We start from the raw sequence: 18,230 nt of genomic DNA on the forward strand, positions 1-18,230 counted from the left end.
TTTCCCACTAGGTCTGTAATTTTTATTGTAGCTCATTTCAACTGTGAGAGACAGAATCTAAAAAAATTCCAGAAAATCACATTGTATGATTTTCAAATAATAAGCATTTTATTGCAATAAGTATTTGATCCTATACCAAGGTGCAAGAATTCTGTCTCTCTCAGTGCTGTTAGTTTGTCTTTAAGAAGCTCCTCCTACTCTGCACTCATTACCTTAACTGTTGAATGCTTGACCAAATAGGGAGGAATTCAAGTAGAGTGTAGGAGGAAACAGTGAAATGTTGTTCTCGGCTTCTCTGTCAGTTAGATTTTTCACTGTGTGGTGCTCCATATAAAAGTGTAGCTCCCATATTATGTTTTAATGAAGTCTAGGATTGTTTCAATAAGAACCTCACACCACATGCTTTTTTAAAACGCCACCCATTCTAAAAATCATATTTTTGGATTGATGAACAACCAACAACTGGTATAAATACATTATTCTCCTCTATGCAGTGATAAAACTGATTTCCTTCAGTCCCCACTAGTGGGAGCTCAGTGCATAAGATCTTTACATTGATCTCCCTCTAGTCGTGGCTCCAGGCAACTAATGGTAAACAGGGTCCCTTCCACTAATAAGCCTCAGTGCCATAATGCAATTGTCACAGGTGCTCCCAAGACCCATATCGCGGGTCGCAGGCTCACTTGTGCCCCTCTCCACCTGCCAGCCACTTACCAGTCCCCGTTGCTGTCCGGCGGCTGTGTCCGCATGTCCCCGACTTCTAGGATGCGCGTAAGCCGGCTTGCAAAGATTTAAAGGGGCAGCGCACCGCTAACTGGTGCTGGCCATTCCAGGATTTGTAGTTAATAGATGGCCACTTCCAGCATTCCCTGCCGGATCTTCGGGCTCTATGCAGTTGAAAAAGCCTGTACCCTTGCTTAGTGCCTGTTTGTTTTTCCGTTGTGACCCCGTTTCCGTGTTTGATTTTGATCCTGTTTCGCCTGCCTTCACTTGTTGCTATGTCCCCGACTCTGATACCGTGCTGCCCGTCCTGACCTCCTGCCTGTCCCTGACTACGATTCTGCCTAACGTCTGTGTACCTCGCCTTGGCTGCCACCACGGACAGAGTTGCACCTGTGGAACGACCTGGTGGGCTCTGGCTCTGGTAATCGTCCGCGGTGGTCGAGTGGGTCCATTACCCCTGGAACCTAACAACAATCTACTTAAATCGTAGAGACACCACAGCTGTTATTATTAAAACTCCTCACTTCAGACATGGAGTAAGAAGAAATGTACCAACAGCAAATTAGAAATATTTCCTGTCTAACAAGTCATTTGTATAAAGGCACAACTATGTCCTTTTCATGAGCATATTTGTATCCAATAATTGTATTTGACTTAGTAACAACCGCTTGGCTTATCTTAGCTTTTGATAAATTACATTTAGTGCATTTTCGAAAAGCGCCAAAGAAAGAGTCGCTCATCCTCGAGTCCATGTAAATGTAAACACAACTCCATCTTTAATTCCAACACTGATATTTTTACAAAAGAAACACAATTCAGTTCACAAATGTACCAAAAGAGCAAGCCAGGTGACGTTATAGCGGGGAGAATTGTATGAGACACCTGAAATTGAAAGAAGGAAAAGCAGCAGAAAAAAGCAAACAACAGACAGACAGCTATTTGTTCAATAAAAAGAAAATATAAGAGAAAAGCCTTAAGGCTATAATAATGCATACAAAGTAAGTGAGGGGGGGGGGGAGCAGGAATGGAGCTACATGGCAGTGATATCTGATGTCACAGTGTGTCAAAGTAGTGATTGTAGTGAACCACAGGAATTGCAAGAAGACGGACCCCAGAATGTTATACGTAAAGGAACCCCCCCCCCACACACACAAAAAAGCCCTTATTACCCATCAACATGACTGGCCTTAAATGTCTGTAAACTGGTGACTCCATAAAATCTCAAAATCAAGGTCATCAAGTCTCCTGTGGGAGAGAAGCTGTAGTGAACATACTGGGTGACCTTTATTTTCACTTTTGCAAGATCTCTGTTAGGCGGCATTTACACAAACGTATGGGGGGGGGGGGTATGTATGGCCATAAGCTTGCCCCATTGATGGCGCACGGAGCAATACGGTGCCGAAAACGCGTGGCACTGTACCACTCCCTACATGGGAAAAGATAGGACATGTCCTATCTTTTCCCGTGTGCATGGCTGTACACTGTGCATTTCTATGGAGAGGGGAGGGACGACCCCTCCTCCTCTCCAGAGCACCGTGTGTGAATTCGGCCTTAGTACAATAGAATTATATTTCAGCAGTGGTTCTCACAAAGCAGTCATCAGACATTTACTGTCTATGCCATGAATTAGGTGATAAAGCTTGTCATTGAATTGGATTTGATTTAGAGCATAGAGCGTACCTCTGATCACTCCCCCCTCTCCCTCTAGTGTCACCACTTCTGAGGCCCAAAGATTAGGACTGTCCTACTTAGTGATGAAGGATTTAGAGGGATGTTACATTTTTAAATCTCATATGAACAATCTTAAAAAATAAAAAGTATAGTATTTATTCATTTTGTTTCCAAAATACCCCAGGATATATAAATATTCATTTTTATAATATAAATATACCATATAGCTTTTTCACAGTGACTTTTATTTCCACTATCTATAGCTGACACTAAGGCGTAAGTAAAAGATGGCTTTATATAATTGAGCTAAGAATCACAAGTGTGTAGTGCAGTGGTCTCCAACCTGTAGTCAGTAGTGGATTATAATATAGGCAGATGGGGCAGTAGCTCGGGGCTCAAACCTTCTATAGGGCCCATGGCCACCCAAACCACCCACCATGTTTTATACTGAGAAGGGCCTTCACCCATGAAATCCTTGTACCTCTGTACCTGCTCTCAATACATTTCAGGACCTATGAAGATATTTAGTTACCCGGTCCATTCGCGATCCAGCGGCGCATTCTCTGTGGAGGATTCGTTTCTTCCGGCGATTCACTAAGGTAGTGCGCCCGATGTCCACTAGGTGTTGCTGCTGCGCTGAATTCCGTCGGAGTTCACTGAAGTTCACCGTCCTACGCTGGGTGCAGGTAAGTGTGTGTGAAGCGACACTTTTTTTTAAATGCAGCGTTTTTTTCCGAATCCGTCCGGTTTTCTATCGGACCCGCCTCCCAATTTCCGTCGGTGCAAATCGGAAATATTCAGATAACCCGTCGGAAAAACGCAATTCGGGCCCTTAGTAAATGACCCCCCTTCTCTGCTCCCCAAGAAGCTGGATTCTAGTGCCATATGTAGGAAGTGAATTCCAGACTTGTAGGGGCTATAATATTCTTTCAGCCCTGGGCCCATGGCTGTGGCTCACCTGCTGCTATGAACCTGCAACCCTTAACATTCACATGTCAGTGATGATTGACCTATAGTTTCACAGATTGGGCAAGTTAAAACCCATCTGTCATACTTTTCTCTATCATGATGTCTGATATTGGGAAAGAATTAGGATGCCCTAGGTACATTAAATGGTCAACAAGTCACCCCAAAATTAGTGGGTCCAGACAACACTAAACTAATGTGTGTGTAATGCTTAAAGTACAATGTCCCTAACTGACATACAATAATCTAAATTCAATGTCCTTCTTATATGTGGATTGTGAGGCCCCCCAAAAACAGCTTTTTTTCCAATTTAAATACATTTTAACTGGAGAAGAACAATTTTTAGCAGTTAAATTTACTTAGAAATTTGTTGTGCTTCCTTAAAGGAAATTTACCACCAGGATCAAGGATTGTAAACCAAGTACACTGACATACTGGTGTGTGCAGGCAGGATCCACTTTTCTTTAAGTTTTTTATGCCGTTGTTTTTAAGAAAAAAAGGTTTTAAAAATTATGTAAATGAGCCTCAGGCTCACTTTCATAATTTTATAATCCTTTTTGTGTAAAATCCATGCATAAGAAGCTAAAAGAACAGCAGATCCTGCCAGAGGGGGCACACACCAGTATGTCAGTGTACTTGGTTTACAGTCCTTCACCCTGATGGTAGACGTCCTTTAAACGTATTATATTTAAAATCTAGTCCATTCTGCAGACAGTCATTTATTGTTCTACACCTATGATTTTTCTAATGTATGTTAGGACCGCCTAAACCTAGAATGAGCAGAGGTTCAGAGCAATAATTCACCAATAATTCATATTCTTGGTCCACAAAATCAATGTATTATTGTGTGAAAGCTTTCCCTGATCTACCACCTGCTGCCTGCAGAACAGACAAAATGTTTAGCATAACACGTTCCCTTTAGGTTCTTGTGCTATCAAATTTGTTTCTCCAATGCTGCAAAGTAATGGAGAATACATGTATAACTGTTATATACTAAATCTGTCTTACTACATTTTGTATGCAGTGCCCAATCCAAAGAGAAAGAGCTAAAAAATTTAGTGTCACCTTGGTGACCCTGCATTCTTGATCTAGAATGAAAAAATGTGCAAACTTGGTACCTGTGCCAGGGTTGTAAATACTGGATGAATATTATTAAAGAGGATGCCGGTAAGTTGCTGAGGAGGTCCCAGGACATACCTGCTTTACTGTGTGTACTGTGTAGACATACCCAATAGTTGGTGGTCTTTGTGCAGTAATAGGTTGGGCATTCAAGTGGACGTTATCATGTAGCCCTTAAGGTTTTGTTATACATAAAGGATGTTATATGTGGTTGTATGAGTTCCCCTATATGTGAGGTGATATAAAAGTTTACAAAATGTTAACATTTGTTCAAATGCATTTCTTTCAATTGTAACACTTATACATGTATATCACTGTTGTGCTTAACTTTTCCATATAGTACTAACTACATAACCACAGGTTCCCCTGACATAAAATGTGTACATATCTCAAAATATAGTAACTGATAAAGCCAATTCATTCCAAAACCTGAAAAATAACACAGACACAGGTTTTGTATTTTTCTTGTGATGAATTACACAAGCTGGTGCTGTTTTGGGATAGCTGTGAAATCCTGCAGTGGTGAAACTGGGGGGAATTAAAGGGGATAGTAAATGTGAATGCTGGTAAAATTTTCAGTGACCCAAACGCTCTTCGCAGCTCTCAAATGGACTCTTTGTAGCTCCGCCGAAAACATCGACCTGACGGTCATCCCACTGGATGAGGTTACCGGACAATGGCATTGTGCAGTTGGCAATTCCCTCTATTTCACTGACAGTCAGAACACGATCCCACATATTGAATTGTGCCACCTCTCCTACAAATGCCTGTGTAGCATCAAAACGTCCTCCTACAGCATCCTGCAAAGAAAGTAACCTTTATTTAGTACACTCCATGGGCTTATTCTTTAATGGTTAATGTTTCTAAAAATTATAAAAGAGGCAGCAAAGCACATTATAAAATATATGAGGGCAAAAGTGAAGAATTTCTGTAGGTGATGGACAAACCCACAGAACACGCAGTACTTTCTAGGCCAAACAATGAGATGCAGGAATAAAGCATATGTTGGTGTACTTGATCTAAGGAATCACATGTATACATCAGAAATTAGTTTAAACATAGAGGGGCACATTTACTATCAGCAGTGCAAACTGCACTAAATACAATTCGCCTGTGTAGTGTGCAGAGGACACCAGATTCAGGATTTCTGGCGCATGTTCTTCATGAATCTGACGCCTCCTGCACTGCTCCAACAGAGTGCCCCACTTTTTTTTGCACCTTTAACATGGGGCCATGCAACACAATTCTGTTGGACTTTGCATGTTAAATGTGGAGCACGGTCCGACTGAGCACAGAAACGTCTCCCAATTTGTGTTGCCTAGTGCCGCTGCGCCACAAAAGGGACACGTGCGGCACACATGTGGTGCGGACACTTCTTAAATACCTGTGCAAGCAGTTTGCACTTAAAAGAACATGCAGTCCGACAGAAAACTGGTGCACCACCCTTAGAAATTTGTGCCCCATAATGTGGATATACTGCAAAATAAATCATGAATATATTCTAAGAAGATTAGTGATGTGGTAGATTAGCAACCAATTCCTACCTGTTCCTGCCCAAAGATGATAACACCATTGGGCTTGATTGGGTGCCAGGCAGATAGGTTATCCTTTGACCCTTTCTTTTTTCCATCTTGGAAGGCTGTCCACATTCCATCCCGTGTGGTCCAGACCACACATATATGATGCCACATCCCATCTTTAAGGCTGATTGGCAGTTGAGCAACCTGCAAAGGGAACATAAAATTTTACTTTTTAACAAATGTGGTCATTGTATGAGCAAATACATGAACTATGTCACACATACACTGACATTCAATCTGAAATCTCTGATTGGGAAGATATAAATTCTATGAGAAATTACATTACAATAAATGTTATTATATTTAGAAATACAATTGTCATTACTGACATCTTGCTATACAGTTGTAAATTGTTAATTCAACAAACTGCATTAACCAGTAGTACAAGCGATTGCAAGAATCATCGTAATGGATCTTATCAGGGCTTTCTTCCTTATCTGATTTTCACACCAAATTTTCTCCTGAATCTCATCTTGCTAGTAAGATGGACAGAAGCTTTCTAGCTCAATGCAAGGGGAGAAGGAGCAGAAATTCACAGCAGCTAAGTTTCCACCCACTAGCTGAAAGTACACAGCAGCTAACAGATAAGTCACATAATTACCAGAAAATGTATTATTCACTTTGAGACATGCTGGGCTAATTATTTCTAAAAAAATGTTTTGAAAAGTAGATACAATATGGGAGATGAATTAATGTGTTGGCTTCTAGACCAGTGCAGAATAAAACAGTTCTCTGCCAGGGGGTGGTACAGTTGGTGCAGACGCATACTGGGCCCACACGGCTCAAGGGGCCCACAAGGTGTCACTGATCCTGCTGTGATTGCCCAGAACCCAAAATCTCTCACCTTATCATTGATGAGTAGTTCCATTGGATTATGACCCCACTCAAGGAGGACAATCTCGTTAGGTTGGCCATTGACAGAATAAGAAAAAGGAGTCCCAGACCCTGATGTTGTTTTAGATTTCAGCCACAAGCACATAGTAAAGGCATAAAGTTCTGGTAAAGTTTTCTTCATCCGACCATACATGTAGTTAGTACGAACCGAAAAACTAAGCTTGAAGTTCTCTGGATGGTATCCGGGATGACCTGCAAGTCGTCATAAACCATAGGTAAATCAATATGTTTGCAGAAAGACTTGGTTAGTAAAAGTGCTAAATTAGTTTTCTGAAATGTGATATTGAGGTAATATTTTTAAACAGGGGCAAACTTTGAGAGGCTGGGACCCATAGCAGATTTCTGAATTGGGCCCCCCTCCCCCTTTAAACAGTATACATATTATACAATCATATAATCACATATTAATATACCTGTATATATATAGTATATAGATATACAGAATAAATATGAAAATGCCACAGCACCCACTAAAGTGAAAAAGCACCCAAGGATCTGCAACATTTTGATTCTCCATACATCTTTGTTAAGCAAGATTCATCAAGGGTTGCAGATGTAATGCTCAGGTGTATAAAATTCCAGATTTTTCACTTTACTGGATGCTGTGGCATTTTCAATGTGGGCCACGCTTAACCATCCCACATATACAGCGCTGGGAATAGGGACGGGTGGCCACCTAGACTAGCCGGAAACCGAACGCAGCTCGACTTCCGTGCCCCTGTTTGTTTACACGGGGCATGGACCAGAGAGATGGCTGCGGGGGGTGGCATTCCCGGCCAGCAAGGTTTTTTTTTCCAATCTCGGACAACCCCTTTAAGAGCATGTAACATTAGATAACTTGCACAAAGAAAGTGCAAAGAAAACGAATGTAAAGTGCACTAGTTTTAATATACAGGCAGTCCCTGGGTTACGTACAGGATAGGTTCTGTAGGTTTGTTCTTAAGTTGAATTTGTATGCAAGTTGGAACTGTATATTTCATAATTTCAGCTCTAGGCAAACTTTTTTTGGTCTTTGTGATAATTGGATTTTAAAAATGTTGGATTGTCATCAGAACCAGGATTAACAATAAAGCTTAACTGCAGACGCCTTTGATATCTGTTATAGCTGTTTATCAGAGGCTAGGGCTAAAGTACAGAAAATAACCAACATCCAGAGGTCCGTTTGTAACTAGGGGTCGTCTGTAAGTCGGGTGTTCTTAAGTAGGGGACCGCCTGTATATGGGCCATTTAATTTTTCCTGTTCCCTAACAGGACATATTCTATTTTCCTAAAAAACTTAATGAATGTCCTTGATATTCTCAGTGTAAATTTAGTTGTTTTTGCATCATATATTTTGTTTCACAGACATATATTTAACTTTGTGTAAACCTGGCTATTCTTAGCCAAACAATCACTTCCCAACTACCGTATATACTCGAGTATAAGCCGACCCGAGTATAAGCCGAGGCCCCTAATTTTACCACAAAATACTGGGAAAACCTATTGACTCGGGTATAAGCCGAGGGTGGGAAATGCATTGGTCACAGCCCCCCCCCAGTATATAGCCAGCCAGCCCCTGTGTATATAGCCAGCCAGCCCCTGCTCCAGTGTATATAGCCAGCCAGCCCCTGCCCCAGTGTATATAGCCTGCCAGCCCCTGCCCCAGTGTATATAGCCTGCCGCTGCTGCCGGACAGATCGCACAGAAGATATACAGGGGTCGCCGGAAAGGTGAGTTTAAAAACACACCATACAAGTCTATGGAGATGCATCAAAAACGCATCGCACTCTGAGACACTTGCAAGTGCAATGCAAGTGCAATGCGCTTTTCACGCATCAATTGCCATAGAAAAGATAGAGCTCAGTCCTGAGTCCAAACTCTGACTGAAAACTGATTGCACTCTGATGCAAAATGTGCAACGCAAGTGTGGAAGAAGCCTTATAGTGGATTTAGATAATGTATTTCTCTGTATTCCTTATTGACCTAATTACCTTTGATCTACTTATGAAGTCTGGTAGTTGGAATTAGTTAAGAAAAATAATATTTGCACAACAAAAGACAATAATAGGTCGTAAATAAAGCTCATTACTAGAGATGAGCGAACATACTCGTCCGAGCTTGATGCTCGATCGAGCATTAGCGTACTCGTAACTGCTCGTTGCTCGGACGAATACTTCGCCCGCTCGAGAAAATGGCAGCTCCCGCCGTTTTGCTTTTTGGCGGCCAGAAACAGAGCCAATCACAAGCCAGGAGACTCTGCACTCCACCCAGCATGACGTGGTACCCTTACACGTCGATAGCAGTGGTTGGCTGGCCAGATCAGGTGACCCTGGGATAGACTAGCCGCTGCCCGCGCTGCTCGGATCATTCTGTGTCTGGATGCCGCTAGGGAGAGAGCTGCTGCTGGTTAGGGAAAGCGATAGGGTGTTCTATTAGAATAGTGTTAGGCAGGAGTGATTCTACAAGAACCCAACAGCCCTTCTTAGGGCTACAATAACGATATACATTTTTTTTTTTTATTTGCTTGTGGCTGGGCTTGCTGGCACTAGTAGTGCAGCTAGTACCATATTGTGAGGAATTTGCAGGGGGACTTGCTACCGTTGTGTTTAGCTCTTAGTGACACACATATCCACCTCAAACACCAAAGTGGGAAAAATTAATTAGGGGTTTGATTTCAATTAGGCACAGTCTGCCAGTTTCTTTTTATTTTACGTTTATTTTTTTAATAACTCAGTGTCATCTCATCTTGCATAGTAGTGTGCTTTCATACTTGGCTAGAAAATAGCCATAGGAGAATCCAAACGGCTTACTTACGCCTACAGTAGCGTTATATATATTTGATTTCTGGTTGATCTGCTGGTGGCTGTCCTTGCTGCAGTGCATCTACTAGCAAATTGTGAGCAATTTGGAGTGAGACTTGCGACCGCTGTGTTTTGCGCTTAGTGACGCACATATCCATCGCAAAGACCGAAGTGGGAAAATTTATTAGGGCCCGGGGTTGTATTTCAATTAGGCACAGTCTGCCATTTCCTTTTTTATTTTACGTTTATTTTTTTCATAACTCAGCGTCATCTCATCTGGCATAGTAGTGTGCTTTCATACTTGGCTAGAAAATAGCCATAGGAGAATCCAAACTTCTTACTTACGCCTACAGTAGCGTTATATATATTTGATTTCTGGTTGATCTGCTTGTGGCTGTCCTTGCTGCAGTGCATCTACTAGCAAATTGTGAGCAATTTGGAGTGAGACTTGCGACCGCTGTGTTTTGCGCTTAGTGACGCACATATCCATCGCAAAGACCGAAGTGGGAAAATTTATTAGGGCCCGGGGTTGTATTTCAATTAGGCACAGTCTGCCATTTCCTTTTTTATTTTACGTTTATTTTTTTCATAACTCAGCGTCATCTCATCTGGCATAGTAGTGTGCTTTCATACTTGGCTAGAAAATAGCCATAGGAGAATCCAAACTTCTTACTTACGCCTACAGTAGCGTTATATATATTTGATTTCTGGTTGATCTGCTTGTGGCTGTCCTTGCTGCAGTGCATCTACTAGCAAATTGTGAGCAATTTGGAGTGAGACTTGCGACCGCTGTGTTTTGCGCTTAGTGACGCACATATCCATCGCAAAGACCGAAGTGGGAAAATTTATTAGGGCCCGGGGTTGTATTTCAATTAGGCACAGTCTGCCATTTCCTTTTTTATTTTACGTTTATTTTTTTCATAACTCAGCGTCATCTCATCTGGCATAGCAGTGTGCTTTCATACTTGGCTAGAAAATAGCCATAGCAATAGGATAGCATCGTTTGGTTTTAAAAACTAAAAAACACAAAAAACACAAAAAAAAGTTAAAAAAAAATTAAAGTTATAACTCTCATTTTCAAAATGTTTAACCCGAGGGCTAGGGGTAGAGGACGAGGGCAGGGACGTGGGCGTCCAACTACTGCAGGGGTCAGAGGCCGTGGTCCTGGGCGGGGTGAGACACCACCTGCTTATGAGGGAGCAGGGGAACGCCGCAGAGCTACACTCCCTAGGTTCATGTCTGAAGTTACTGGGACTCGTGGTAGAGCACTGTTGAGGCCAGAACAGTGCGAACAGGTGATGTCGTGGATTGCCGACAATGCTTCGAGCAATTTGTCCACCAGTCAGTCTTCCACGCAGTCCACCCATGTCACCGAAATCGGCACTCCTCCAGCTCCTGCACCTCAGCCTCCTCCCCCCCAGTCTGCCCCCTCCCAGGAAAATTTGGCATTTGAACCGGCATACTCTGAGGAACTGTTTTCTGGACCCTTCCCACAGTCACAAACCACTTGTCCGGTTGCTGCTGAGCAATTTTCCGATGCCCAGGTTTTCCACCAGTCGCAGTCTGTGGGTGATGATGACCTTCTTGACGTAGTGGAAGAAGTGTGTAAAGAGGTGTCCGACGATGAGGAGACACGGTTGTCAGACAGTGGGGAAGTTGTTGTCAGGGCAGGAAGTCCGAGGGGGGAGCAGACTGAGGGATCGGAGGATGATGAGGTGACAGACCCAAGCTGGGTTGATAGGCCGGGTGAACACAGTGCTTCTGAGACGGAGGAGAGTCCTCGACCAGAACAGGTTGGAAGAGGCAGTGGTGGGGCCAGACGGAGAGGCAGGGCCAGAGCAGGTGCATCAGCGCCAAATGTGTCACGTAGTGAAGCTCCCGTGGCGAGGGCTCCCGCGGCGAGGGCTAGAGTTTCAGAAGTCTGGAGGTTCTTTAAGGAAACACCGGATGACCGACGGACTGTGGTGTGCAACCTTTGCCAAACCAGGATCAGCAGGGGTTCCACCACTACTAGCTTAACTACCACCAGTATGCGCAGGCATATGAATGCTAAACACCCCACTCAGTGGCACCAAGCCCGTTCACCTCCGGCCGTGCACACCACTGCTCCTTCCCCTGTTTCAGCTGCTAGTCAGCCCCCTGCCCAGGACCCTGGCACAAAAACCCCATCGTCGCCTCCACGATCCTCCACAGCATCCACCAGCGTTCAGCTCTCCATACCCCAGACGCTGGAGCGGAAACGCAAATATAGTGCAACCCACCCGCACGCCCAAGCCCTTATTGTCCACATCTCCAGATTGCTCAGCCTGGAGATGCTGCCCTATAGGCTAGTAGAGACCGAGGCCTTTCGCAACCTCATGGCGGTGGCCGCCCCTCGGTATTCGATCCCCAGCCGCCACTACTTTTCCCGATGTGCCGTCCCAGCCCTGCACCAGCACGTGTCAGACAACATCATCCGTGCCCTGACCAACGCCGTTTCTGACAAGGTCCACCTGACCACGGACACGTGGACGAGTGCTGCCGGGCAGGGCCACTATATATCGCTGACGGCACATTGGGTTAACTTGGTGGAGGCTGGGACTGAGTCTGACCCTGCGGCTGGTCATATACTGCCGACGCCAAGGATTGCGGGGCCTACCTCGGTCCAGGTGTTTCAGGCCTACTATGCCTCCTCCTCCTCCCACCCTTCCTCCACCTCCTCCTCCGAACTACCATCCGTGGGCATGGCGCCATCAGTCGGTAGCTCTAGGCACAGCAGCAGTGCCGTCGCTAAGCGACAGCAGGCGGTGCTCAAACTGCTGAGCCTAGGCGATAAAAGGCACACCGCCCAAGAACTATTACAGGGCATCACGGCGCAGACTGATCTGTGGCTGGCACCGCTGAACCTGAAGCCAGGCATGGTTGTGTGTGACAACGGCCGTAACCTGGTGGCGGCTCTGCAACTCGGCAGACTGACACATGTGCCATGCCTGGCCCATGTGTTAAATCTGATAGTTCAGCGTTTCCTCAAGACATACCCCAATCTGTCTGATTTGCTCACGAAGGTGCGCCGCATCTGTGCGCATTTCAGGAAGTCCAGCACAGATGCTGCCACTCTCAGGGCAGCGCAGCGCCGCCTCCAACTGCCCGCTCACCGACTGTTGTGCGACGTGCCCACGAGGTGGAATTCAACACTGACCATGTTATCCAGAGTTTACCAGCAGCGCCGAGCGATTGTAGACTGCCAGATGTCAACTTCCACCAGAACTGGTAGTCAGGTCAGTCAGCTTCCTCAAGTCTACAATGAGGAGTGGACGTGGATGTCTGATATCTGTCAGGTGCTGAGTAACTTTGAGGAGTCAACACAGATGGTCAGTGGCGATGCCGCCATCATCAGCCTCACCATCCCGCTGCTTGGCCTGTTGAAAAACTCTCTGATCAGCATGAAGTCGGAAGCTTTGCGCTTGTCACAAGAGACGGGGGAAGAAGATTCCCTTGTTGATAGGCAAAGCACCCTTAGGTCTGTTTCTCAGCGCATATCGGAGGAGGTGGAGGTGGAGGAGGATGAGGAGGAAGAGGAGGAGAATGTTGGCGAGACACAAGAGGGGACCATTGTTGAGTCCTTCACTGTTCAGCGTGTATGGGCAGAAGAAGAGGAGTTGGAGGAGTTGGAGGAGGAGGAAATGGACAGTCAGGCCAGTGAGGGGAGTGAATTCTTACGCGTTGGTACTCTGGCGCATATGGCAGATTTCATGCTAGGCTGCCTATCCCGTGACCCTCGCGTTCAAAGAATTTATTCCAGCACCGATTACTGGGTGTTCACTCTCCTGGACCCACGGTACAAGCAAAATCTTTCCACTCTCATCCCTGGAGAGGAAAGGAGTGTGAGAATGCATGAATACCAGCAGGCCCTGGTGCACAAGCTGAAACAGTATTTCCCTTCTGACAGCGCTAGCGGCAGAGTGCGTAGTTCTGCGGGACAAGTAGCGAGGGAGAGTAGGCGAGCAGGCAGCTTGTCCAGCACTGGCAAGGGTACGCTTTACAAGGCTTTTGCCAGCTTTATGTCACCCCAGCAAGACACTGTCACCTGTCCCCAGTCTCGGCAGAGTAGGGCTGATCTTTACAGAAAGATGGTGAGGGAGTACGTAGCTGACCATACCATCGTCCTAAATGATCACACAGCTCCCTACAACTACTGGGTTTCAAAGCTGGACATGTGGCACGAACTGGCGCTGTACGCCTTGGAGGTTCTTGCCTGCCCTGCCGCTAGCGTCTTGTCCGAGCGGGTTTTCAGTGCAGCTGGTGGCATCATCACCGATAAGCGTACACGCCTGTCGACTGACAGCGCTGACAGGCTGACGCTTATTAAGATGAATAAAGCCTGGATTTCTCATAATTTCCAATCTCCACCAGGTGAAGGAAGCTCAACCTGAATAATTTATCCACTCCTCCTCCTCCTCATTTTCCTCCTTCTCCTCCTCTTTGTACAGTAAAGCAGAGGAAACTGGCTATTTTTTGACAGGGCCCACTGGCTCTAGCTATAGTACTTTATGCATTTAATTTTTCTGGAGGGCCACCGACCCGGTCCTCTGTTTTAAACAATTTTTGGGAGTGCCACATACAGGCACTCAATCTATTCAATTTTTCTGGTGGGCCACCTACCTGCTCCTCTGGTTTGAAAACTTTTTTGGACTGCCACATACAGGCACTCAATCTATTCCATTTTACTGGAGGGCCACCTACCTGCTCCTCTGGTTTGAAAAGTTTTTTGGACTGCCACATACAGGCACTCAATCTATTAAATTTTTCTGGAGGGCCACCTACCTGCTCCTCTGGTTTGAAAACTTTTTTGGACTGCCACATACAGGCACTCAATCTATTCAATTTTTCTGGAGGGCCACCTACCTGCTCCTCTGGTTTGAAAACTTTTTTGGACTGCCACATACAGGCACTCAATCTATTTCATTTTTCTGGAGGGCCACCTACCTGCTCCTCTGGTTTGAAAACTTTTTTGGACTGCCACATACAGGCACTATCCAAATTAAATTGTCTCCATAGCAGCCTCCACACGTTGTCTCCATTGCTACCTCCAAAAGTCGTCCATATAGCTGCCTCCATACATCGTCCCCTTATCAAACGAGGTGTGTCAGGCAGAAATTTGGGTTGTTTTCATGGATTCCACATCAAAGTTGTTAACTTTGTCGCCACCCTGCTGTGTTATCCACAAAATATACTGGCAAACTTTTATCATTTACCAATATTATTTCAGCGCTTCTTGCGCATCTGTTTACATTCCCCTCACCCGCCATATCCTAAACTTATAAGAACGCTACTACACTTGATCTTATACAAAAGGTTCTTAGAAGTGCTGTTTGGGGAGTAGCCTAGAGACAGGGGCTTGGATTGGCGAAAGCTCGCCTGGCAGCGGAGCGCCAGCTCCATGCGCATCATGCGCTTCTTGCGCATCTGTTTACATTCCCCTCAACCGCCATATCCCAAACTTATAAGAACGCTACTACACTTAACTTGGTGCAGGCTGGGACCGAGTCTGACCCGGGGGCTAGTCATATACTGCCGACGCAGAGAATTGCGGGGCCTACCTCGGTCCAGGTCTCAAAGGCCTAGTATACCTCCTCCTCCTCCGAATTACCATCCGTGGCCATGGCGCCATCAGTCGGTAGCTCTAGGCACAGCAGCAGTGCCGTCGCTAAGCGACAGCAGGCGGTGCTCAAACTGCTGAGCCTAGGCGATAAAAGGCACACCGCCCAAGAGCTATTACAGGGCATTCCACATCAAACTTGTTAACTTTGTCGCCACCCTGCTGTGTAATCCACAAAATATACTGGCAAACTTTTATCATTTACCGATATTATTTTAGCGCTTCTTGCGCATCTGTTTACATTCCCCTCACCCGCCATATCCCAAACTTATAAGAACGCTACTACACTTGATCTTATACAAAAGGTTCTTAGAAGTGCTGTTTGGGGAGTAGCCTAGAGACAGGGGCTTGGATTGGCGAAAGCTCACCTGGCAGCGGAGCGCCAGCTCCATGCGCATCATGCGCTTCTTGCGCATCTGTTTCCATTCCCCTCACCCGCCATATCCCAAACTTATAAGAACGCTACTACACTTGATCTTATACAAAAGGTTCTTAGAAGTGCTGTTTGGGGAGTAGCCTAGAGACAGGGGCTTGGATTGGCGAAAGCTCGCCTGGCAGCGGAGCGCCAGCTCCATGCCAAGATCCAACTAACATAGTTTTAACTGCAGCACCTTTAATCTACTACTAGTTCACTGCCTCCATACATGGTCCCCTTATCAAACGAGCTGTGTCAGGCAGAATTTTGGGTTGTTTTCATGGCTTCCATGTTAACTTTGTCGCCACCCTGCTGTGTAATCCACAAAATATACTGGCAAACTTTTATCATGTACCGATATTATTTGAGCGCTTCTTGCTCACCTCCTTTGGTTCCTCTCTGCCACCCATTGGTTTGAAGCCTGAGTCCATTTAGGGTATGTCGCCATGCCACTCTCTAGCCTGCCGCTGCTGCCGCTGCCTCTGCATGAAGTCCCCTATAGTGTCAGGGTCAATTATTGGATGTTTTAGATTCTATCTAGCTTCATTCTGTCACTCTGTCATGGCCATGCTGTTGCCCATAATTTTGGCATAATGGTGCGATTAAGCAGCCTCAGAGGCATCCATGCATGCTGCCCCTGCTGTTTCCTGTCCATTTCCGTGGTGTTTCCATCCTTTTCTGAGGTTCCCAGGTGTTTGGCCAAGCTTCCCTGTGCAGAGCCTTGGTCCCCTTGAAAAATGCTCGAGTCTCCCATTGACTTCAATGGGGCTCGTTATTCGAGACGAGCACTCGAGCATCGGGAAAAGTTCGTCTCGAATAACGAGTACCCGAGCATTTTAGTGCTCGCTCATCTCTACTCATTACTCAAATGTAATATTGAAGGGATATTTTAGCAAAATGAAATTGTATCTAGCTCAAAAGTTTGGGTTCACCCAGACAATTTTCCTTTTTTTTCCATGAAAACTCCTTTTAAATATTTTCTTGGCAATTTGTTGCATGGAATGGCCTTCATTTCTAAGAATAGACTGTTGAGTTTCACATCAAAGTTCTTTTTTTCTGGCCATTGTGAGAGTTTTATAGAACAAACAAATGTGATGCTCCAGATTCTCAACCAGCTGAAAGGAAGGTCAGTTTTATAGCTTCTCTAATCAGCCAAACGGTTTTCAGCTGTGCTAGCATACTTGAGCAAGAGTTTTCAAGGGTTTTCTAAACAGCCAATGGCCTTCTTAACAAACACAATTTAACATTAAATCACAGGATTGGTCGTTGTTGGAAGTGGGTCCACATACACCTTCGTAGATATTTCATTAAAAAAACAGACATTTGCAGCTGGAATAGTCATTTACCACACTATATAGAGTGTATTTATAATTCATAATTTTATGGATATTATGTATTTTATGTATCTAAAAGACAGAAACAGATCCATTAACCATTCTGCTTATAATGTTTACTATCAAATAGATCTCACCTTGTTCCAACTCTGCAATGCGGTTTTGCAAAATACTCAGCTCCTTCTCTATGTCCTGTTTGTCTCTCTCTCCTGAAGCTGTTGTCTGCTCTTTTTCCAGTTCTAGAAGTTTGGCCAGAAGTTGTGCCTCCAGCTCAAGTAATTTAGACTGTAAGGAGTCCCGTCCATGGAGAGGCGTAGGAGAGGTGGAGGTTGGAGCAGTCATATTGTGCACTCGCTGCTGAATTTCCAACTACAAAAAGACGCAGCAACAACAGATATAATTTTATAAAGAATAACGTATCATTTCTGATAAACAGTCAATAATTTAACATTACAGGCGGTCCCCTACTTAAGGACACCCGACTTACAGACAACCCATAGTTACAGACAGACCCCTCTGCCCACTGTGACCTCTGGTGAAGCTCTCTGGATGCTTTAAAATAGTCCCAGATTGCAATAATCAGCTTAAAATTGTCTGCAATGAAGCTTTATTGATAATTCTTGGTCCTATTACAGCAAAAAAATTTGAAACTCCAATTGTCACTGGGGCAAAAAAAAAAAATTGTCGGAAACTACAATGATAAAATATACAGTTTCGACTTACATACAAATTCAACTTAAGAACAAACCTACAGTCCCTATCTTGTGTGTAACCCGGGGACTGCCTGTATTAGAATTTTAATAATAATTATGTATTACAACATTGTAATAGCAGTTATTTAGGAAAGAAGGCTACACATCAACAATACATAAGATCAAAATTTTTTTGTCCTAAACTATAAGGAATGTTTTAATATTCTAAATAATACTCTTTCTGCATAATCCAAGTAATACATAGACTTGGTTCGTTTTCTGATTACTATAAATTATATTATTTAAGATTCCCCCCACAATGAGAAGTGCCTAGGTCAAAAAGGCATAATTCCCATAACACCATACACCTTACTATTGGCAAAATGTGTATGTAAATTTCTTTGGATGCTTTTGTGAG

The 18,230-nt window shown here is 44.5% G+C and overlaps 1 protein-coding gene across 1 annotated transcript in view; it reads right to left on the reverse strand.

Annotated features, from left to right (window-relative positions):
- Nucleotides 1–1,476: 1,476 nt before the first annotated feature.
- NPTXR (neuronal pentraxin receptor) overlaps nt 1,477–18,230 on the reverse strand; it is a 35,792-nt gene continuing 19,038 nt past the window's right edge. Inside the window, exons 2-5 of the mRNA XM_072128221.1 lie at nt 17,258–17,489; nt 6,904–7,145; nt 6,024–6,203; nt 1,477–5,279 (exon numbers count right to left, since the gene is read on the reverse strand). Of these exons, the coding sequence (XP_071984322.1) occupies nt 5,055–5,279; nt 6,024–6,203; nt 6,904–7,145; nt 17,258–17,489 (879 nt within the window). The 3' untranslated portion in view covers nt 1,477–5,054. The remainder of the gene's footprint in view (nt 5,280–6,023; nt 6,204–6,903; nt 7,146–17,257; nt 17,490–18,230) is intronic.

This window comes from Engystomops pustulosus, chromosome 10 (genome assembly GCF_040894005.1).
Source record: "Engystomops pustulosus chromosome 10, aEngPut4.maternal, whole genome shotgun sequence".
NCBI classification, from domain to species: Eukaryota; Metazoa; Chordata; class Amphibia; order Anura; family Leptodactylidae; genus Engystomops; species Engystomops pustulosus.